Source organism: Asterias amurensis, chromosome 22 (genome assembly GCF_032118995.1).
Source record: "Asterias amurensis chromosome 22, ASM3211899v1".
Lineage (NCBI taxonomy): Eukaryota > Metazoa > Echinodermata > Asteroidea > Forcipulatida > Asteriidae > Asterias > Asterias amurensis.
This window is the reverse complement of record NC_092669.1, coordinates 9702737-9719918: the sequence shown is the minus strand read 5'-3', so window position 1 is coordinate 9719918 and position 17182 is coordinate 9702737. Positions and strand designations below refer to the sequence as shown.

General features: G+C 40.7%; 1 protein-coding gene across 13 annotated transcripts in view; it reads right to left on the bottom strand.

The window, feature by feature from the left end:
• The window catches only part of LOC139954037 (myotubularin-related protein 13-like), a 106734-nt gene that overhangs the window by 23843 nt on the left and 65709 nt on the right, over positions 1–17182 (bottom strand). For 6 of the 13 annotated variants that reach the window (XM_071953683.1, XM_071953690.1, XM_071953687.1 and 3 more), the window contains 4 exons: positions 12939–13135; positions 10980–11225; positions 9152–9187; positions 6123–6281 (listed from right to left, as the gene is read on the bottom strand). In XM_071953683.1, the coding sequence (XP_071809784.1) occupies positions 6123–6281; positions 9152–9187; positions 10980–11225; positions 12939–13135 (638 nt within the window). The remainder of the gene's footprint in view (positions 1–6122; positions 6282–9151; positions 9188–10979; positions 11226–12938; positions 13136–17182) is intronic. The other 7 variants (XM_071953689.1, XM_071953693.1, XM_071953688.1 and 4 more) reach the window with 3 other exon arrangements.

The following is a 17182-nucleotide window of genomic DNA, read 5'->3' as shown; positions in this document are numbered from 1 at the left end:
TCGAAGGGTGTCACAAAACAGTCCATATTTAAAACAGGGCGTCACAAAACAGTCCCAAGTTAGACTTGTGTGTCACAAAACAATCCACCTTTAAAAACAGGGTGTAACAAAACAGTCAAATTTTTACAGAGTATGTTTAAAAACAGTCCATACTTCAGATAGAGTGTCCAAAACATTCCATATTTGTTATGTATAGTTTTTAACTTACATATTGATAAACGTAAACAAATAAATACTTTTCATTGAATATTTTCGCTGATCTGACACAAGTTTTAAGGCATTGTATGTATCTACATGTACATGTAAACAAAGAATTTTGCACACAACACAATGACTTCAAGTTGAAAAACAGTAACATCACACAAACAAACAAAACAACAAGCAAACATATTGTCAAAGAGGAATTTTATGGATTGCTTCTAAACACTTGATGTCAAATTTTTCTCGTTAATTTTTTTCTTTTTATATTTTTGGTATATGATTTTTCATCACTATTAATCAACTTAGCTGAGCACCAATGATAGTTAACAGTATCTTTTAATACACAAGACGCCAAGGCCCAATGCGTCTGCTGAGCGATTTCTTGTGTATTAAGCGAATACGAATGCTAGACAATCCTTATATAATTGAGCCAAATAGGTTGAGAAATGTTAGTAAGTAGTAGTAAGCGACAGTAAAGGACATAAACATAAATGAACAACATTCACACTGGGGTTTTATTTTAAGGCTGCTTTAGCTCGCATTAAAAAATTTGCTTTGCTTTGGTTACCATGCCAAAAACGCTGCGACTGGTCCCCTGCATAAACCCTTTGAGTTTTGATAATCCTCAAAAATAATTCTGTCTGAAATACTGAAATAGTAGAAAATAGTATTTAAACACTGTTGAAACACAATTTTGCACAATAAGCCATTTGGTTTGTGTGTTAGTTTTAAATAAAGTCTGGTACAACGACGTGCTTGATCAAAAGTTAACAATTAAATTTGAATTCCTCAGACTATCAAGAGAGTTGCTACATGTATGTCACATGATTAGGAGCAGGCTTTTGCTTAGTTACGTCATGGAGGAAGAAAATGAGACAGTGAACGTTTCTGAATGGATGTGTGGCACAATGGTACCAGGGTCTGCTCATCTGGAGGTTGCTAAACAAAAGCTTGTCCGAACCATTTGACATAGCAACTGTCTCTATTGTCTGAGGAACTCAAATGTAAGCGGTACACTGTAACTAAGCAAGTCATCGTACCAGACATTGGCTTATTGCTTACGCCCTTTCCACAACTTACTTCCATCTTTCACGCACACACAAAACAAAATTCATGGCAAATGCTTTTATAGCACAAAGCACACAATCTTTCTGGAAAAATAGCTTCAAGATAATCGAAATGAACAAACAAACATAGACATAGACAGGATTTGTTGACAAACATGAAACAACAGGTAGAAATTCTGCAATTTTTAGTATATTAATGTTTAGGTGAGTTGGTTGTTTTAAAGGTAAGTTTGGAAAAATTGTGATTATTTCCAACGATTAGTAATTTTTAAGATGCAGTGGTGTTTAAGAGGTTCTATTTATTGTCCATGCCCTGGAAAGACTGTTACCATGGTTACAATGTAAACACATGCCGTCGTTAAGATTGATTTTTGTAAGCAGTGTCCTGTAAATATGTTTTAATATTATTGTGATGAGTATAACAAAAGCACTCTGTTTTTGGTTTAATTCTTTTTAATCTGCGTATGGTTAGAGAAGATGGAGAATATTCTATTTTTAGAATATGGAAATGATCTGCCATGAAGGAAGGAGCATGATGGGTAAATTGAGCAGCCGCTGGTCACATGGGGTGCATTTTTCGCAGTCATATCCAATAACTGGTTCAGTCAATGGCCAGTGGTTAACCCATGACAAGTTCAACCGAAACAATTAGTGGTTAAAGGAACACATTGCCTTGGATCGGACGAGTTGGTCAAAACAAAAGCGTTTGTAACCGTTTTTTTATAAAACGCATATGGTTGGAAAGATGTTTTAAAAGTAGAATACAATGATCCACACAAGTTTGCCTCGAAATTGCGTGGTTTTCCTTCTACTGTGCGAACTAACATGGTCGGCCATTTTTGGGAGTCAAAATTTTGACCCCCATAAATGGCCGACGTGTTAGTCGACAAGGTAGAAGGAAAACCACGCAATTTCGAGGTATGTTTGTGTGGATCATTGTATTCTACTTTTACAACATCTTTCTACCCATATGCATTTTATAAAAAACGGTTACAAACGCTTTTCAAAGACCAACTCGACCGATCCAAGGCAACGTGTTCCTTTAAGACCGCGAAAATGCACCTCTGGTAGGTTTGTTAATGGTGAATAATGCATGTTAGTTATAGAAGGCACAGCGCACATACACGCATGTCTCCTGTCAGCCATTTTGCCAAAGGATGGTACACGTGTTTACACACCTCCGAACAAAGCGCGTCTACCATTTCTGCCTTTTCGGGGAGTCCATTCCTTTTGTGCACGTTTTGACACACAAAATGGCAGACAGGAGACGTGCGTGATGTGTGCTGCGCGTTGTGAATAGATTCTATAGTAACAAAACTTTGGTCCTTTGGTCGGAACAATGATTGAAATTACCACTAAGCTTTCAGAGTTGCAATTTCAGTGATTGTTCTGCCATTACCAAACCTTACACAAATAATAATTCTTGACCATAATTCTCAGCCACTTATGGTTTACAACACACAAAACATACAAATATCGTGTTTGTCTGTTTTCAGTGGCAGTTTAAAAGAAAATTAGATAGTCAGCTTAGATTCTGAACTCCAGATAATGCCACCGATTTGTCATGTTATCTGTAGCCAAACAACATACATGAATGGAGTTTCCAATCCTACAAAATGGGACCCGACCATTTGTCCTTCAAGCCAAGTTTTGGGGTTACCAATCAACATGTTGTACACTTACAATGTAGCTGGTGTCAAATATGAAATATCAATGTACAGATACATGATGGTTTGAAAGTGGGTACCGGGTACAAACTGAACAGTTATCAGGTTTTTTTAATGGAGTTATTCCCTTCCACTGCAACTTATGCCCCGCACCCAAATGGTATTTCTATTTCTATTATTTTTTAAGGGGTTTTTGCAAAATGCTCTGTAAGTCAAACAAGATGCTTATCAATGCAGAAAGTTAAATAATGCTGACGTGCATCATTCAGAAAAAACGACACAATAGGGCCCATTGCTATCTGGAGGATCTGCACTTACACCAGCGTAATTTACAGGTAAAGATATATTTTGCTTGTGCGGGTTTGTACATATTACCGGGCACAAAACCTAACCAGTACGAAAATTTGGCTTTGTTTCTGTAAGATGATTGTAAATGCAAAATGCTATAGCAAGCAGATCCATAAAATTCATATCAACCTTGGTGCAACCTAGAATGTCTGCCTCCTAACCCTGAGCAAGGCACTCTATCATAATTGCTTCTCTCCACCCAGTAGTAGAAATATGTACTGTTTAATACTGGGGTGGGCAGGGGAGTAACCTGCAAAGGACTGGCATTCAGAGGGAATAGAAATATTCTCAGTTGTTTAATGGCAAACGGAACCTGCTGCGATTCCACCAAACTCTTCATAACTTATGGAAATCTTTTGGATTTAGGAATAGTTAAGTACTGTATCTATAGACGTAAGGACACATTAAGTTACTACGGGTTACCTGTCCTAACTCGAGATAGGATTAAACCTAGCATTTCAATGACGTCGGCCTGATGAGCTATAATGTCTCCGGGCAGACTTTACCTGTTCTTTACAATAAATCGATCTTCATAGATACCCCAGACAGTTTCTTTACTCCTATTGGTGGAGAGCCATCATGTGGGGGTGTTTAAATGGTTTTTAAAGACTCTTCGGCTCGGGCCTTTAGTACACGTTACAACCCTGTCGGTATTAATAGCCATTTAAGAACTCGTCGCTACCCTTTTAATTATTTCCTTATTTATGCCAACACTGTCGACACTGTGACTTGCTCAACAAGTATACAACAAATCAAAGCCTCAGTTTATAAAAACAAATAGATTTTATATTTTATGCAAATTTGTTTCCATACGAAGGGAACCAAATTTATAACAAAATCCTAAAAGAAAAGAAATTAAAGAATACAAATAAACCATGCAAGGAGAAGACAGACAAGTTATTAGCAAGCAATGTTAGTGGTGATGCAGATGGTACGGGATGCCAGACCCTTGGTCATGCTGTGTCCATTATGGTCATGTTCCCTGTATGCCATAGCAATTATGTTTATTACAGACAAAAGGAACCAGCCTTTTTCAAATCTACCCTCAGTTACTGGCATTAGAGTATCCGTCAAAAATTTGTAAACACCAGGGGCAAACTTCACAACAAGTTACGACTGATTGTTAGAACTGTTTGGTGATACTGACAACTTAACTTGAAATGAGTCTTAGTGCTTTGTGAAATCGTGCCCTGTACGACCAACAAAAACAAAACGAACATTACACCATTCAAATTACAAATGAGAGACTCATAAGGAGAAAGCCAAACTCCAGAAAGTCTACAAGGTGAAGTTTGCTCAGCAAGTAACAGATGACCCGCCAAAATAATGATAATAATATAAATAATAGTGGCTTCTTATAAAGCGCTAATATCGGTCAGTCAGTTTACTCTTATGGCGCTTCAGCATTCAGTGTTTTTCCTGCAAGGTATGTGGAGCTGCGCAATGCAAGTATGAGACCTATTAATTTACATAGCACCATGTTATAAGTTATCACATAAGCGCAAGTGGAATACGGGAAAAATATGGGGCTTTTGCGTCCCATATCCAACGAGGTTGAAAGTTGGATATGGGACACAGACATGCTATATATTTTTTGTATTCCACGAGCGTGCGTGTTACATGTATAACAAATTTATCTTCCAGTTTCACGTACGTCAAAGTTTCAAATTTCACTTTCAGAACGTTATTTTACGACGAAGCGCACACAGTTTAGAATGTAATTGTTGCACTATACGGAGAGTGACGCATTGAAATTCACAATACACACTGTGCAATAAAAACAGAGGAAGTAGGATAAAAACCAGAGGAAGTAGTATATATGTTTTTATCCCCCTAGTAGTTCGAGCTTCTGATTGGTGGATTAGCGCGTACTGGAATATACAATGATTTACAAGGTGCTCTGGTGCAAGATGCAGCCAATCCAACTAGGAACACTGGGGAAACCCCTAATCTTTACGATAAGTGCACTGGGTTCTTTTACATGGGTTAGACAATACACAAGACCAACTGCCTTTCATCTTATCCAAAGAATGCATCAATTATGGTCAAGTTTTGTGCTTAAGAAGGCAAGTATCTTGACCAGGGTTCAAACCCACACTCTCCAAAAATGCGGTAAACAAAAAAAAATTCTCCAAAGAGAAAAATAAACCCTGGCTCATTTATGAGATTGTTATTGTTTAAACTTGGTTTAGTCATTTTTTAATTTTGACAATGATATTCTCAAAACAATATTTTGCATGGGGGCGACGGAAAAAAGAAAAGGACAAAAAAATCCTGCCAGAGGTATGGAAATTTTTTTTTTATCCCATTATTAAGTGGTTTAAGAGAAAAGTCATGGAAAAATTGTTGTGTTTCGCCCAGGGCCTTGAAGAATTTGATCAAATAATATAATGATAATATAATTTGGGGGGCTAATCATCCTTACTCACAGCTAAGAGCTAAATTGCAAAGGACGTGGCTTCAACATGTTCAAGAAGCAGGCATGCAAGGGCGCATTCAGCTGCCAGCCACATCAACCCATTATGACCGCGGAGCACAGCCTAGATCGAAAGTGTTTGATTTTTCCCGAGGGAGGAAAACCGGATAGTCTGGAAAACCCTCGTAGCACAGCAGAGAACCAACGCACAACTCAACTCACATGGCCCCGGCCAGGAATCGAACCGGGGTCACCTTGGTGAGAGGCGAGTGCTTTACGCACAAGCCTACCATGCTCTCCATAGCCAAGTATGGACATATGGAACTGATCAGAAACAAGATGCCTCATACAACATGCATAGGACTAATGCAGCAAGTCTACTTTCCATCCAGCATTCAAAGACATCAGCATGAGAGCAAATACTTGGACATTGTTCATCATCATCCATGTGGGGGCCATCATTCATGTCCATAGACTTGCTAGCAGTCTCTCCATCCGAGGAATCGTCCGAATCATAAAATGACCATTCCGGCTCGGTTTCTAGAATGGAATCGTCAATAACGCTGACAATCTCTTGTAGTTCTGTGGGTAGTTTTGTTGACGAGAAATTCTCAATAGAGCACGAAATATCACTTGTAAACGATAATGAATTTCTAAAGTGACAGGCACTAAACAGGAAAAATGGATGAGCCTATTATCAGACCTCTGGTAACACAAGAGGGCGGTATTGCAAAGCATTTTCATGCATCTCAAAGCATGCAAGCCTGCTTTCAGTCAAACTAAAACTAATACAAATTTGTCCTGAAAAATAACCTTCTTAACCAATCTCCTTGGTCAAGTGGTTAGACTGCAGGACTTGCAATCACATGATTTGGGGTTTTAATCTCCTATCTAACCGCTGATTTCCTTTTTGTTTTGTGCGTAAGCAACTCTTTCATATTGGGACTTGTGCACAAAATTATAGCATTGCTTACCACATAGTTTAGTGCTCACAGCTTCCTCTAAATCACAACAGCCATCAGCCAATACTTTCGCGCTTAGCAGAGCCATGATATGGGCCCCGCTTACTCACAGACCTCACAAAAATTAATTCCCTGCTTGTCAGATTTTCACAAACTAGCCTTACACAAAAATTCAACCAGTAAAATGGAAAGACAAGAGTTTAGAGCAACAGGGCCAAATGGACTTTAACACTCTCCCAGAGACAAGCAGAGTATACTGTCGGAAAGATAAAATACTATGGTTCCTTTTCGAAACAGCAAATTCTCAAACAAAAGATTTAAGTACATGGTGTCAGCCTTTCCAGACACTCAAACCAGTGCAAAAATGACCAAGATAATTTTCTTCTAAATAACTTCCTCCTTAAAAAAATAGTCAGAGGTACAAACACTACCTAAATAAAACGAAAAAAGAAGCAATGTTGAGCTTTCCAGACTTGCACCAAACCTCAAATTTTGAAAAATTGAGAAATTTTACAAAGAAAACAACATAAAGGGAGACCATCACTCGGGGGTGGGGTTGGGGTGTTAAAAAATCAAAGGGCATGCAAGTTGGGTAAATATATGGCTTCGACATTCTTTGTTAAAACTTAAAAATATCTACGATCATCTTACGATCATCTTCTGCAAAAAAAGAGCAGGAAAATAAAAATGTTCAAATAAAGAAAAGGAAAAAGCAGTGGGTTTAAGATAAAGTGTTCAAGTAAAGAAGTTAACCGCAGCTTCCGAGACCTTTTCAGGAGTGGGGCAAGATTGTCCGGGAAGAATCCATTCTTTTCTGTACTAAAACTCTTCTTGAGTGTGGGTTGGGACATTTACCTTGGATGCTAATGACCTTACACAATGAGACACTCAGGAACACTAGGTGGCAGCAGACACACTGGGTACATTTCCATTGTTTACGTTGTTCTGAGAACGCGCATATTTCTACCCGATAAGTGTCACACCATCTAGCATCCCCAACACTAGGTGGCAGCAGACATCCCGGTAAATTTCCGAAGTTTAGATAGTTCTGAGCGAGCGCATATTTCTGAGAACAACTTTACCCATTAAGTGGGCCGGCACCTTTCAAAGGTGTCAGTCCACATCCCAGGGAAATTTCCATTGTCTTGATAGCTCTGAGCATGCGCACAATTCTGAGAACAACGGATTTGCCTGGTAGTCTGCTGCCACCAAGTGGCCTCAAAAACCTCCTATTGTTAACATTTACGCAAGCATAGTTCGTTGAAAAGAGATGGCTGTGTTTTTACTTCTTTCTGTGATGTTTAAAAAAAACTTCTTTTAGAAAAATTTGTATCATTTTACAATCAAGATTTACCATTTTGGTATAATTATATATATGAATCTCTTTTTTGTCTCGAATGCTTAGAGCCTGAAATATGTGTTAAGGAAAAAAATAAAAATTATTTGAATCTTATAAAATTATTTGTCACTTGATTGATTGATTGATTGGTTGATTGGTTGATTGGTTGATTGGTTGATTGATTGATGGATAGTTTGATTGATTGATTGACTGATTGATTGATTGATTGATTGATTGATTGATTGATTGATTGATTGATTGATTGATTGATTGATTGATTGATTGATTGATTGGTTGATTGGTTGATTGATTGATTGATGGATAGTTTGATTGATTGATTGATTGATTGTTTGATTGACTGATTGATTGATTGATTGATTGATTGATTGATCGATTGATTGATCTATTGATTGATTGATTGATTGACTAATTAAGTGATTGACTGATTGAGTGTTCGAATGATTTATTGACTAATTGATTGATTCACTGATTTTATTGATTGAATGACTTATAGATTTTGTCTTGTCATACTGGGGTATTCCAATCAGTTGCCAAAGAACTGTTCTCCCTAGGGGCTGTTTACTTGGGTTAACTTGCAGTTTGCAACAAGTTGTATTCAATATGGTTTAAATTGCTTCAATGACATGAGCTTGATATGTTGACAAGCATGATCAGTGCATCTTGTAGCTTTGCATGAAGCAATACATGATTAAGTTTGTCAGGAAAGGACCTTGTTGTCAGTACAATAAAATGTTAGCATGTTATAAGTTGCAATGCATAAGTTTGACTAGCGTTGGACATACGTTGTGAATGCCGACAACACGCTACGCATTCGTTGGTATAAGTTATCTATAAGCTATTGATAAGTTATTGAAACTTTCTGTATAAGTTTATATCACAATGTACAACTCGATATGAATATACTTCCAACTCATTATGAATACACTATGTTTACGCCAAAAAAGAGTTTTAGGGAAATTTTGCTACTTCGGTTGTGACGGGGCCATTAGGCTAAGAGAAAGAACTTTAACGATGTATGCTTGCATAAATGTTAGTGATAGGCCCTATAGGGGGACAGAACTGAATAAACTAAATAGAGAGAGGGCGCAGGCAAGTGTTATGGTTAAACGTGTGCTGAAGTATTTTTTTACCTCTCTTCAGTGTTGATAAAGACTTGTCAAACAGCCCTGATGAGTGAAAATACAGTTGTTAATTGTAATAAACTGCATGTGAATGAACCACATGCTATGAAAGTGCACAAGGGAGGAAACGGTCCAAGAACTAATCCCTGGGGAACCGTATGTTGAATATACAACAAGATTTGACACAAACCGGGAGTCCTGGTTACTAATAGATAACACATCAAGTGACATACATGCCGCAATTCATGTACTCCCATGTACATGTACATACTTAAGTGCAACAAAAAGTGGCCTGAGAACAAAACCCTGAGTGACATACAAGTACTTTTCATTAGCACTCTGACGTGAACATAATTTTTAAATGCAACTCTACTTGTAATAATAAGGAATGATATTTGAAATGTCCTACATTATATGTGTATCACAATTTCGCATGGTCTCCTGCATTCCCAAGCACATCCTCAATGCTGGATGTAAACAGTACCAGCTTATACCACTAAAACAGACACAGTTAACGGGGGCATGTTTTTGAATGGATTAGTGAGTGAAAGGTACAATGTAGTAGGGCTGGGCTGTCAAGTAGGGAGGGGACTGGGAGAGGGTAATAAGTCAGCTGTGATGCACTTCCTTTCAAAAGGAAGAGACATGACAACAACACAACTGTTGTAACTGACTTTTTCATCCACGATGCATAAAGTTAGTTTCACGTCACACGATTTCATTCAGTATCAATTAGTATACATTGGTGATAAGTTTTAATCGCCCAACAACACCAACAATGTTAAACCAAACGGTGTGAAAATTTGTGTAAAAATGAGTCATTCACACAGCAAATTTTCACTCAAATGGACGCAAAGTGAAATGAGACAAAAAGGTGGTGCATAACACAAAACAAATAACGATATAAATACACAAAATTTGAACCAAAAATATATTTTGAATAGAAACTAATGATATAGATGTAACATCAAAGAAAATGTATGAAAAACAAATCAACAAAATATTCCATAGCGAAATACAGCAGTTGTGCATAATTTTTGCCTGTGGCACTAAACTGATGAAGCCTGCACATAATAGGCAAACGGCCAAACAAATTCTCATTCTTTTTTTCCCAGCAGCTTCTCAAAATATCTGGAGATACGTGTAGCAACTGCCGACTAAAAAACCTCAATTGACAAATCCATTAAAACTAGCTCCACGAAACTGCAATACACCATGCCACTAAACAAAATATGCAAACTGCAATAATTCAAATTGCTGCAGCTTGCATTTATTTTAGTGGTTTTTTGATCTGTAAGTCTTTTCACACATTGTACATATAACTCTTGGGCTCTGGTTAAATATTGTTAAAGCCAAATTTTTTTGCTAAGCAGCCAATGTCCAATATATGGTGTTCTGGGTCCGGATAAATATTCTCAAAGCTCTAACTAGAGCCAAAGGAGAAGAAAAGATGAGGAAGAAGTTTTAGATATGGGAGGAAAAACCCCAAGAATTATTCCGGGGGAAACCCTCGCAGTCAAGTAGGGACTGAAAAACCCAATCCACATAGTGTCCCCAGTAGGATTCGACCAGGGTCCCAGACGTGGAAGGCGAGGCAAGACACTACCACACCAACCTCACAGCCTACATGTGTTTCTGCGAAGCCAGATTTTTCTGTCCTTAGCTTATTTCTGACAGTGGGTACAGTTATGGTTATGATTGGCTAGTTATGCATAAAGGGGCAGAGCTGAATGGATTGGCTCACTGGACCGCAGATTCTCGACACTATAATAATAGGTTGTCTATTATCACTGGTGATCGTCACACAAGGTTTGTTCGAATGCTACTCTATGCTTACCTGGCTTCGGTGCCGACTTCCCGCCGCTCGACCGATGGAAACCTCTCTGCAACAATGTCCCCGAGTGACCTCTCCTCATATGAGGGGTGGAGTCAGGCTCCAGGGTCATGGAGGGAGGTAAGATGGCATTGAGGCTAACGAGGGAGTCGGACTTGTAGGAGCTACCACACGGTGTATTGAGCACCACGGCGGTGAAGAACTTATCCTGCTCAATGCTTTTACTGCTGCTGGTTTCGGACGACCCGCCTGTAAATGGTAACATGGGTGAATGCAGGCAGCACCAAAGCCATGACGTCACATACAAGATTACTAACCATCCAAAACAATGGGTTATTTTTCTCATTCAGAGAGTTACTTCAGGCCTGATACTTAACGGAGGCAACGAAGGCGTTTGTCTCCATGCCCCGGTCATTGCCTAGTGCCCTTGAGTGCTCCAGTAGAAATTAACAACTTCCTCATTGGGTGCCCTTTACCAAGGAGAAAATGCCTTGGTGGCCTTGCCCTTTGAAAAATGAAGCATACAGGCCTGTAACTGATTATAAACTTCAAATGTTTGAAAAGAGAGAAGTTTACTAGAGCGTGATTTAAACCAACAACCTCCAGATTAACGTGCTGGTGTGGTAGGAGATTCTGTACCCCCCCAGAAATTCTGTCCCCCAAACAATGAACTGTGTAAAGTTTGTTTCTTATAGTGCCCTCTTTTAATCATACTCCTTCAGCCCATATTACTTTCCCATGTGGGGGACAAAGTCTCTGACAGACAGGTTTCCCTGGGACACTGGCCCTTTGACAAAACAGGGAGACAACTGGTACAACGGCCACTGTGCCTATGGGATAATCTGGCTCTACTAACAGCTCCAAAAGTCTTGGTTAACCTGCTAAGTATTTATGGCTGAATGCGACAGTGAGCAGTTGTGTCTGCGTGTAAAGTCTTGGCACATGTATAGGAATATGCAGCTAAGCTTAAAGCGGCATGAACATGGTGGAATGGTGTGGCGGGTGGTGGGTGCAAATTACATGCAGTAAAAATAAACTCACAGCCAAAATCAAAGTGGTGCTGTGCATTTGGTGGCCATTTTAAAAAACAGCCATTTAAAAAGTTGTCTTTTTAATTTTAATTTTTTATTCTTCACTTCACAAAAAAGGGTGTGGTTGGCCACATCGAGCACTTCAGGGGGTGTGTTGTGGCTGAGCGGTCTAGTTCACCGGTGTCGCAAGCTCTGGTGTTGTCATCAGCAGAGTGTGGGTTCATAACCCGGTCATGACACTAGTGCTCTTGAGCAAGGCACTTTATGTAACCATTATTGCTTCAGGGAAGAGTTGGGAAGCTACCAGCCAGGCTCCTAGTAGATTATACATATATCTAGATCCTTACTGACTGTGAAGGGAGTGACCCTGTTCCAGCCCCTGGAGTAGGTTGCAACATGCCCCTAAAGTGGCAGTTGGTTTGGGTCGATAGTCCAATTAAATTAAGTCAGGCATTTTATTTGGTCATTGGAAAAAAGGAGGAACATAACCTGACGTGTTCAGTTTATGCTGCTGGACATTTGTTGTAAAAACTAAAATACCAAAAATAAAAACAATACAAAATAAATGAACATTTTATCAAGTACAAAGGCTATTCCAATATGTTAACATGTAATGACTTTCTGAAACTTTTCAGACCATTTAATCACATTTTTTCTGATATTTCTCAAGATGTAAAAAAATGAAAAGTAGGAAAAATATACTGCCAGTTAAGCTGTAAGTGTAGCCCTCACCTGGAACAGACATCTGGGCCGTATTTCATATAGCTGCTTAAGCACAAGAAGTTGCTTAGCAAAACAAAATTGTGCTTTCTAGAATAAGGTTACCAGCTAAACTAATATGCCACATGTGCAATTTGTGACTGGTATCCTGCTAATTTTTGCTATAAAAAAGGGGTAAACAAAAAAGGAGACAAGAAAAAGGTGAACATACTTGTGCTCGGGTTAGGAGCGGACTTGATCCTTCCCATCATGCCTTTGCCGTGGAACCCGCTAGATCTCAAGAGCAGTGCTTTGGTGCCTGGATGACGCCATGTGATGGCAGGGAACCGGTACTGGCGGTGACACTTGGCTAGCCTGCGGATACTGTCGTCAGATAACGCTGAAGGAACGACTACAAGAGAAGGATAGCTGTGGGGGATAAAATAAAAATTCAAATTGATTAATTTTGAGAAAAAGTAATTAGCTGTGGATGTTTTGACCAAATGTCGAATGAAATGGTTTGGACATTTTTATCATCAGAATGCCAGCCTTTAGGCTACCCAACCAGGTCTACTACAATGATTTGATCACACCACGCCAACAAGGACTCCCGCCATTGTGCTGGAAGGCTCAAGTCTAGGAAGATGCCCAAATTCCACTCCCTGAAGCAGAGCAACTAGCGATAAACAGAATGGAATGAAGAAGGTAATCCAAGGGACACCTTGTCCTAGGCAGCTTAGTAAGGAAGTAAAAAGTAGCTGTTCCAAACTGTTACCAACCAAAAGGGCCTGCAGTATAAATGCAAATTGTTTTTGATATCCTGAAGTTTTTGCCCCTTCCCTCCACCCCCCTCCCCTTTGTCTCCCTCGTTGTTTACCCCTTGCTTTTTCTATGTGCTTTCTACCTCTCTATCTCTATTCATATTTCCACTTTCTCTCTTTCCATGTATTTCCACTTGACTGCTTCTGTTACAGTTGTTGATCAGATGCTTAGACCACAGGTTTAAATGGCCTGGAGGCGCCTTACCCACAGTTCTCCCTACTCAAATGAACAGTCTTTCCGTGGTTACCTAGGGCCTCAAAGCCCTGTAAAATCATGTCAAGACCACAGGTTTAAATGGCCTGGAGGCGCCTTACCCACAGTTTTTCCCTACTCAAATGAACAGTCTTTCCGTGGTTACCTAGTGCCTCAAAGCCCTGTAAAATCATGTCAAGACCACAGGTTTAAATGGCCTGGAGGCGCCTTACCCACAGTTTTTCCCTACTCAAATGAACAGTCTTTCCGTGGTTACCTAGTGCCTCAAAGCCCTGTAAAATCATGTCAAGACCACAGGTTTAAATGGCCTGGAGGCGCCTTACCCACAGTTCTCCCTACTCAAATGAACAGTCTTTACGTGGTTACCTAGTGCCTCGAAGCCCTGTAAAATCATGTCAAGACCACAGGTTTAAATGGCCTGAAGGCGCCTTACCCACAGTTTTTCCCTACTCAAATGAACAGTCTTTCCGTGGTTACCTAGTGCCTCAAAGCCCTGTAAAATCATGTCAAGACCACAGGTTTAAATGGCCTGGAGGCGCCTTACCCACAGTTCTCCCTACTCAAATGAACAGTCTTTCGGTGTTTACCTAGTGCCTCAAAGCCCTGTAAAATCATGTCAAGACCACAGGTTAAAATGGCCTGGAGGCGCTTTACCCACAGTTCTCCCTACTCAAATGAACAGTCTTTCGGTGTTTACCTAGTGCCTCAAAGCCCTGTAAAATCATGTCAAGACCACAGGTTTAAATGGCCTGGAGGCGCCTTACCCACAGTTCTCCCTACTCAAATGAACAGTCTTTCGGTGTTTACCTAGTGCCTCAAAGCCCTGTAAAATCATGTCAAGACCACAGGTATAAATGGCCTGGAGGCGCCTTACCCACAGTTCTCCCTACTCAAATGAACAGTCTTTCGGAGGTTACCTAGTGCCTCAAAGCCCTGTAAAATCATGTCAAGACCACAGGTTTAAATGGCCTGGAGGCGCCTTACCCACAGTTCTCCCTACTCAAATGAACAGTCTTTCGGTGTTTACCTAGTGCCTCAAAGCCCTGTAAAATCATGTCAAGACCACAGGTTTAAATGGCCTGGAGGCGCTTTACCCACAGTTCTCCCTACTCAAATGAACAGTCTTTCGGTGTTTACCTAGTGCCTCAAAGCCCTGTAAATTTTGTCAAGACCAAAGGTTTAAATGGCCTGGAGGCGCCTTACCCACAGTTCTCCCTACTCAAATGAACAGTCTTTCGGAGGTTACCTAGTGCCTCAAAGCCCTGTAAAATCATGTCAAGACCACAGGTTTAAATGGCCTGGAGGCGCTTTACCCACAGTTCTCCCTACTCAAATGAACAGTCTTTCGGTGTTTACCTGGTGCCTCAAAGCCCTGTAAAATCATGTCAAGACCACAGGTTTAAATGGCCTGGAGGCGCCTTACCCACAGTTCTCCCTACTCAAATGAACAGTCTTTCGGAGGTTACCTAGTGCCTCAAAGCCCTGTAAAATCATGTCAAGACCACAGGTTTAAATGGCCTGGAGGCGCCTTACCCACAGTTCTCCCTACTCAAATGAACAGTCTTTCGGAGGTTACCTAGTGCCTCAAAGCCCTGTAAAATCATGTCAAGACCACAGGTTTAAATGGCCTGGAGGCGCTTTACCCACAGTTCTCCCTACTCAAATGAACAGTCTTTCGGTGTTTACCTAGTGCCTCAAAGCCCTGTAAAATCATGTCAAGACCACAGGTTTAAATGGCCTGGAGGCGCTTTACCCACAGTTCTCCCTACTCAAATGAACAGTCTTTCGGTGTTTACCTAGTGCCTCAAAGCCCTGTAAAATCATGTCAAGACCACAGGTTTAAATGGCCTGGAGGCGCTTTACCCACAGTTCTCCCTACTCAAATGAACAGTCTTTCGGTGTTTACCTAGTGCCTCAAAGCCCTGTAAAATCATGTCAAGACCACAGGTTTAAATGGCCTGGAGGCGCCTTACCCACAGTTCTCCCTACTCAAATGAACAGTCTTTCGGTGTTTACCTAGTGCCTCAAAGCCCTGTAAAATCATGTCAAGACCACAGGTTTAAATGGCCTGGAGGCGCTTTACCCACAGTTCTCCCTACTCAAATGAACAGTCTTTCGGTGTTTACCTAGTGCCTCAAAGCCTTGTAAAATCATGTCAAGACCACAGGTTTAAATGGCCTGGAGGCGCCTTACCCACAGTTCTCCCTACTCAAATGAACAGTCTTTCGGTGTTTACCTGGTGCCTCAAAGCCCTGTAAAATCATGTCAAGACCACAGGTTTAAATGGCCTGGAGGCGCCTTACCCACAGTTCTCCCTACTCAAATGAACAGTCTTTCGGAGGTTACCTAGTGCCTCAAAGCCCTGTAAAATCATGTCAAGACCACAGGTTTAAATGGCCTGGAGGCGCCTTACCCACAGTTCTCCCTACTCAAATGAACAGTCTTTCGGAGGTTACCTAGTGCCTCAAAGCCCTGTAAAATCATGTCAAGACCACAGGTTTAAATGGCCTGGAGGCGCTTTACCCACAGTTCTCCCTACTCAAATGAACAGTCTTTCGGTGTTTACCTAGTGCCTCAAAGCCCTGTAAAATCATGTCAAGACCACAGGTTTAAATGGCCTGGAGGCGCTTTACCCACAGTTCTCCCTACTCAAATGAACAGTCTTTCGGTGTTTACCTAGTGCCTCAAAGCCCTGTAAAATCATGTCAAGACCACAGGTTTAAATGGCCTGGAGGCGCTTTACCCACAGTTCTCCCTACTCAAATGAACAGTCTTTCGGTGTTTACCTAGTGCCTCAAAGCCCTGTAAAATCATGTCAAGACCACAGGTTTAAATGGCCTGGAGGCGCCTTACCCACAGTTCTCCCTACTCAAATGAACAGTCTTTCGGTGTTTACCTAGTGCCTCAAAGCCCTGTAAAATCATGTCAAGACCACAGGTTTAAATGGCCTGGAGGCGCTTTACCCACAGTTCTCCCTACTCAAATGAACAGTCTTTCGGTGTTTACCTAGTGCCTCAAAGCCTTGTAAAATCATGTCAAGACCACAGGTTTAAATGGCCTGGAGGCGCCTTACCCACAGTTCTCCCTACTCAAATGAACAGTCTTTCGGAGGTTACCTAGTGCCTCAAAGCCCTGTAAAATCATGTCAAGACCACAGGTTTAAATGGCCCGGAGGCGCTTTACCCACATTTCTCCCTACTCAAATGAACAGTCTTTCGGAGGTTACCTAGTGTCTCAAAGCCCTGTAAAATCATGTCAAGACCACAGGTTTAAATGGCCTGGAGGCGCCTTACCCACAGTTCTCCCTACTCAAATGAACAGTCTTTCGGAGGTTACCTAGTGCCTCAAAGCCCTGTAAAATCATGTCAAGACCACAGGTTTAAATGGCCTGGAGGCGCCTTACCCACAGTTCTCCCTACTCAAATGAACATTTTTTCGGAG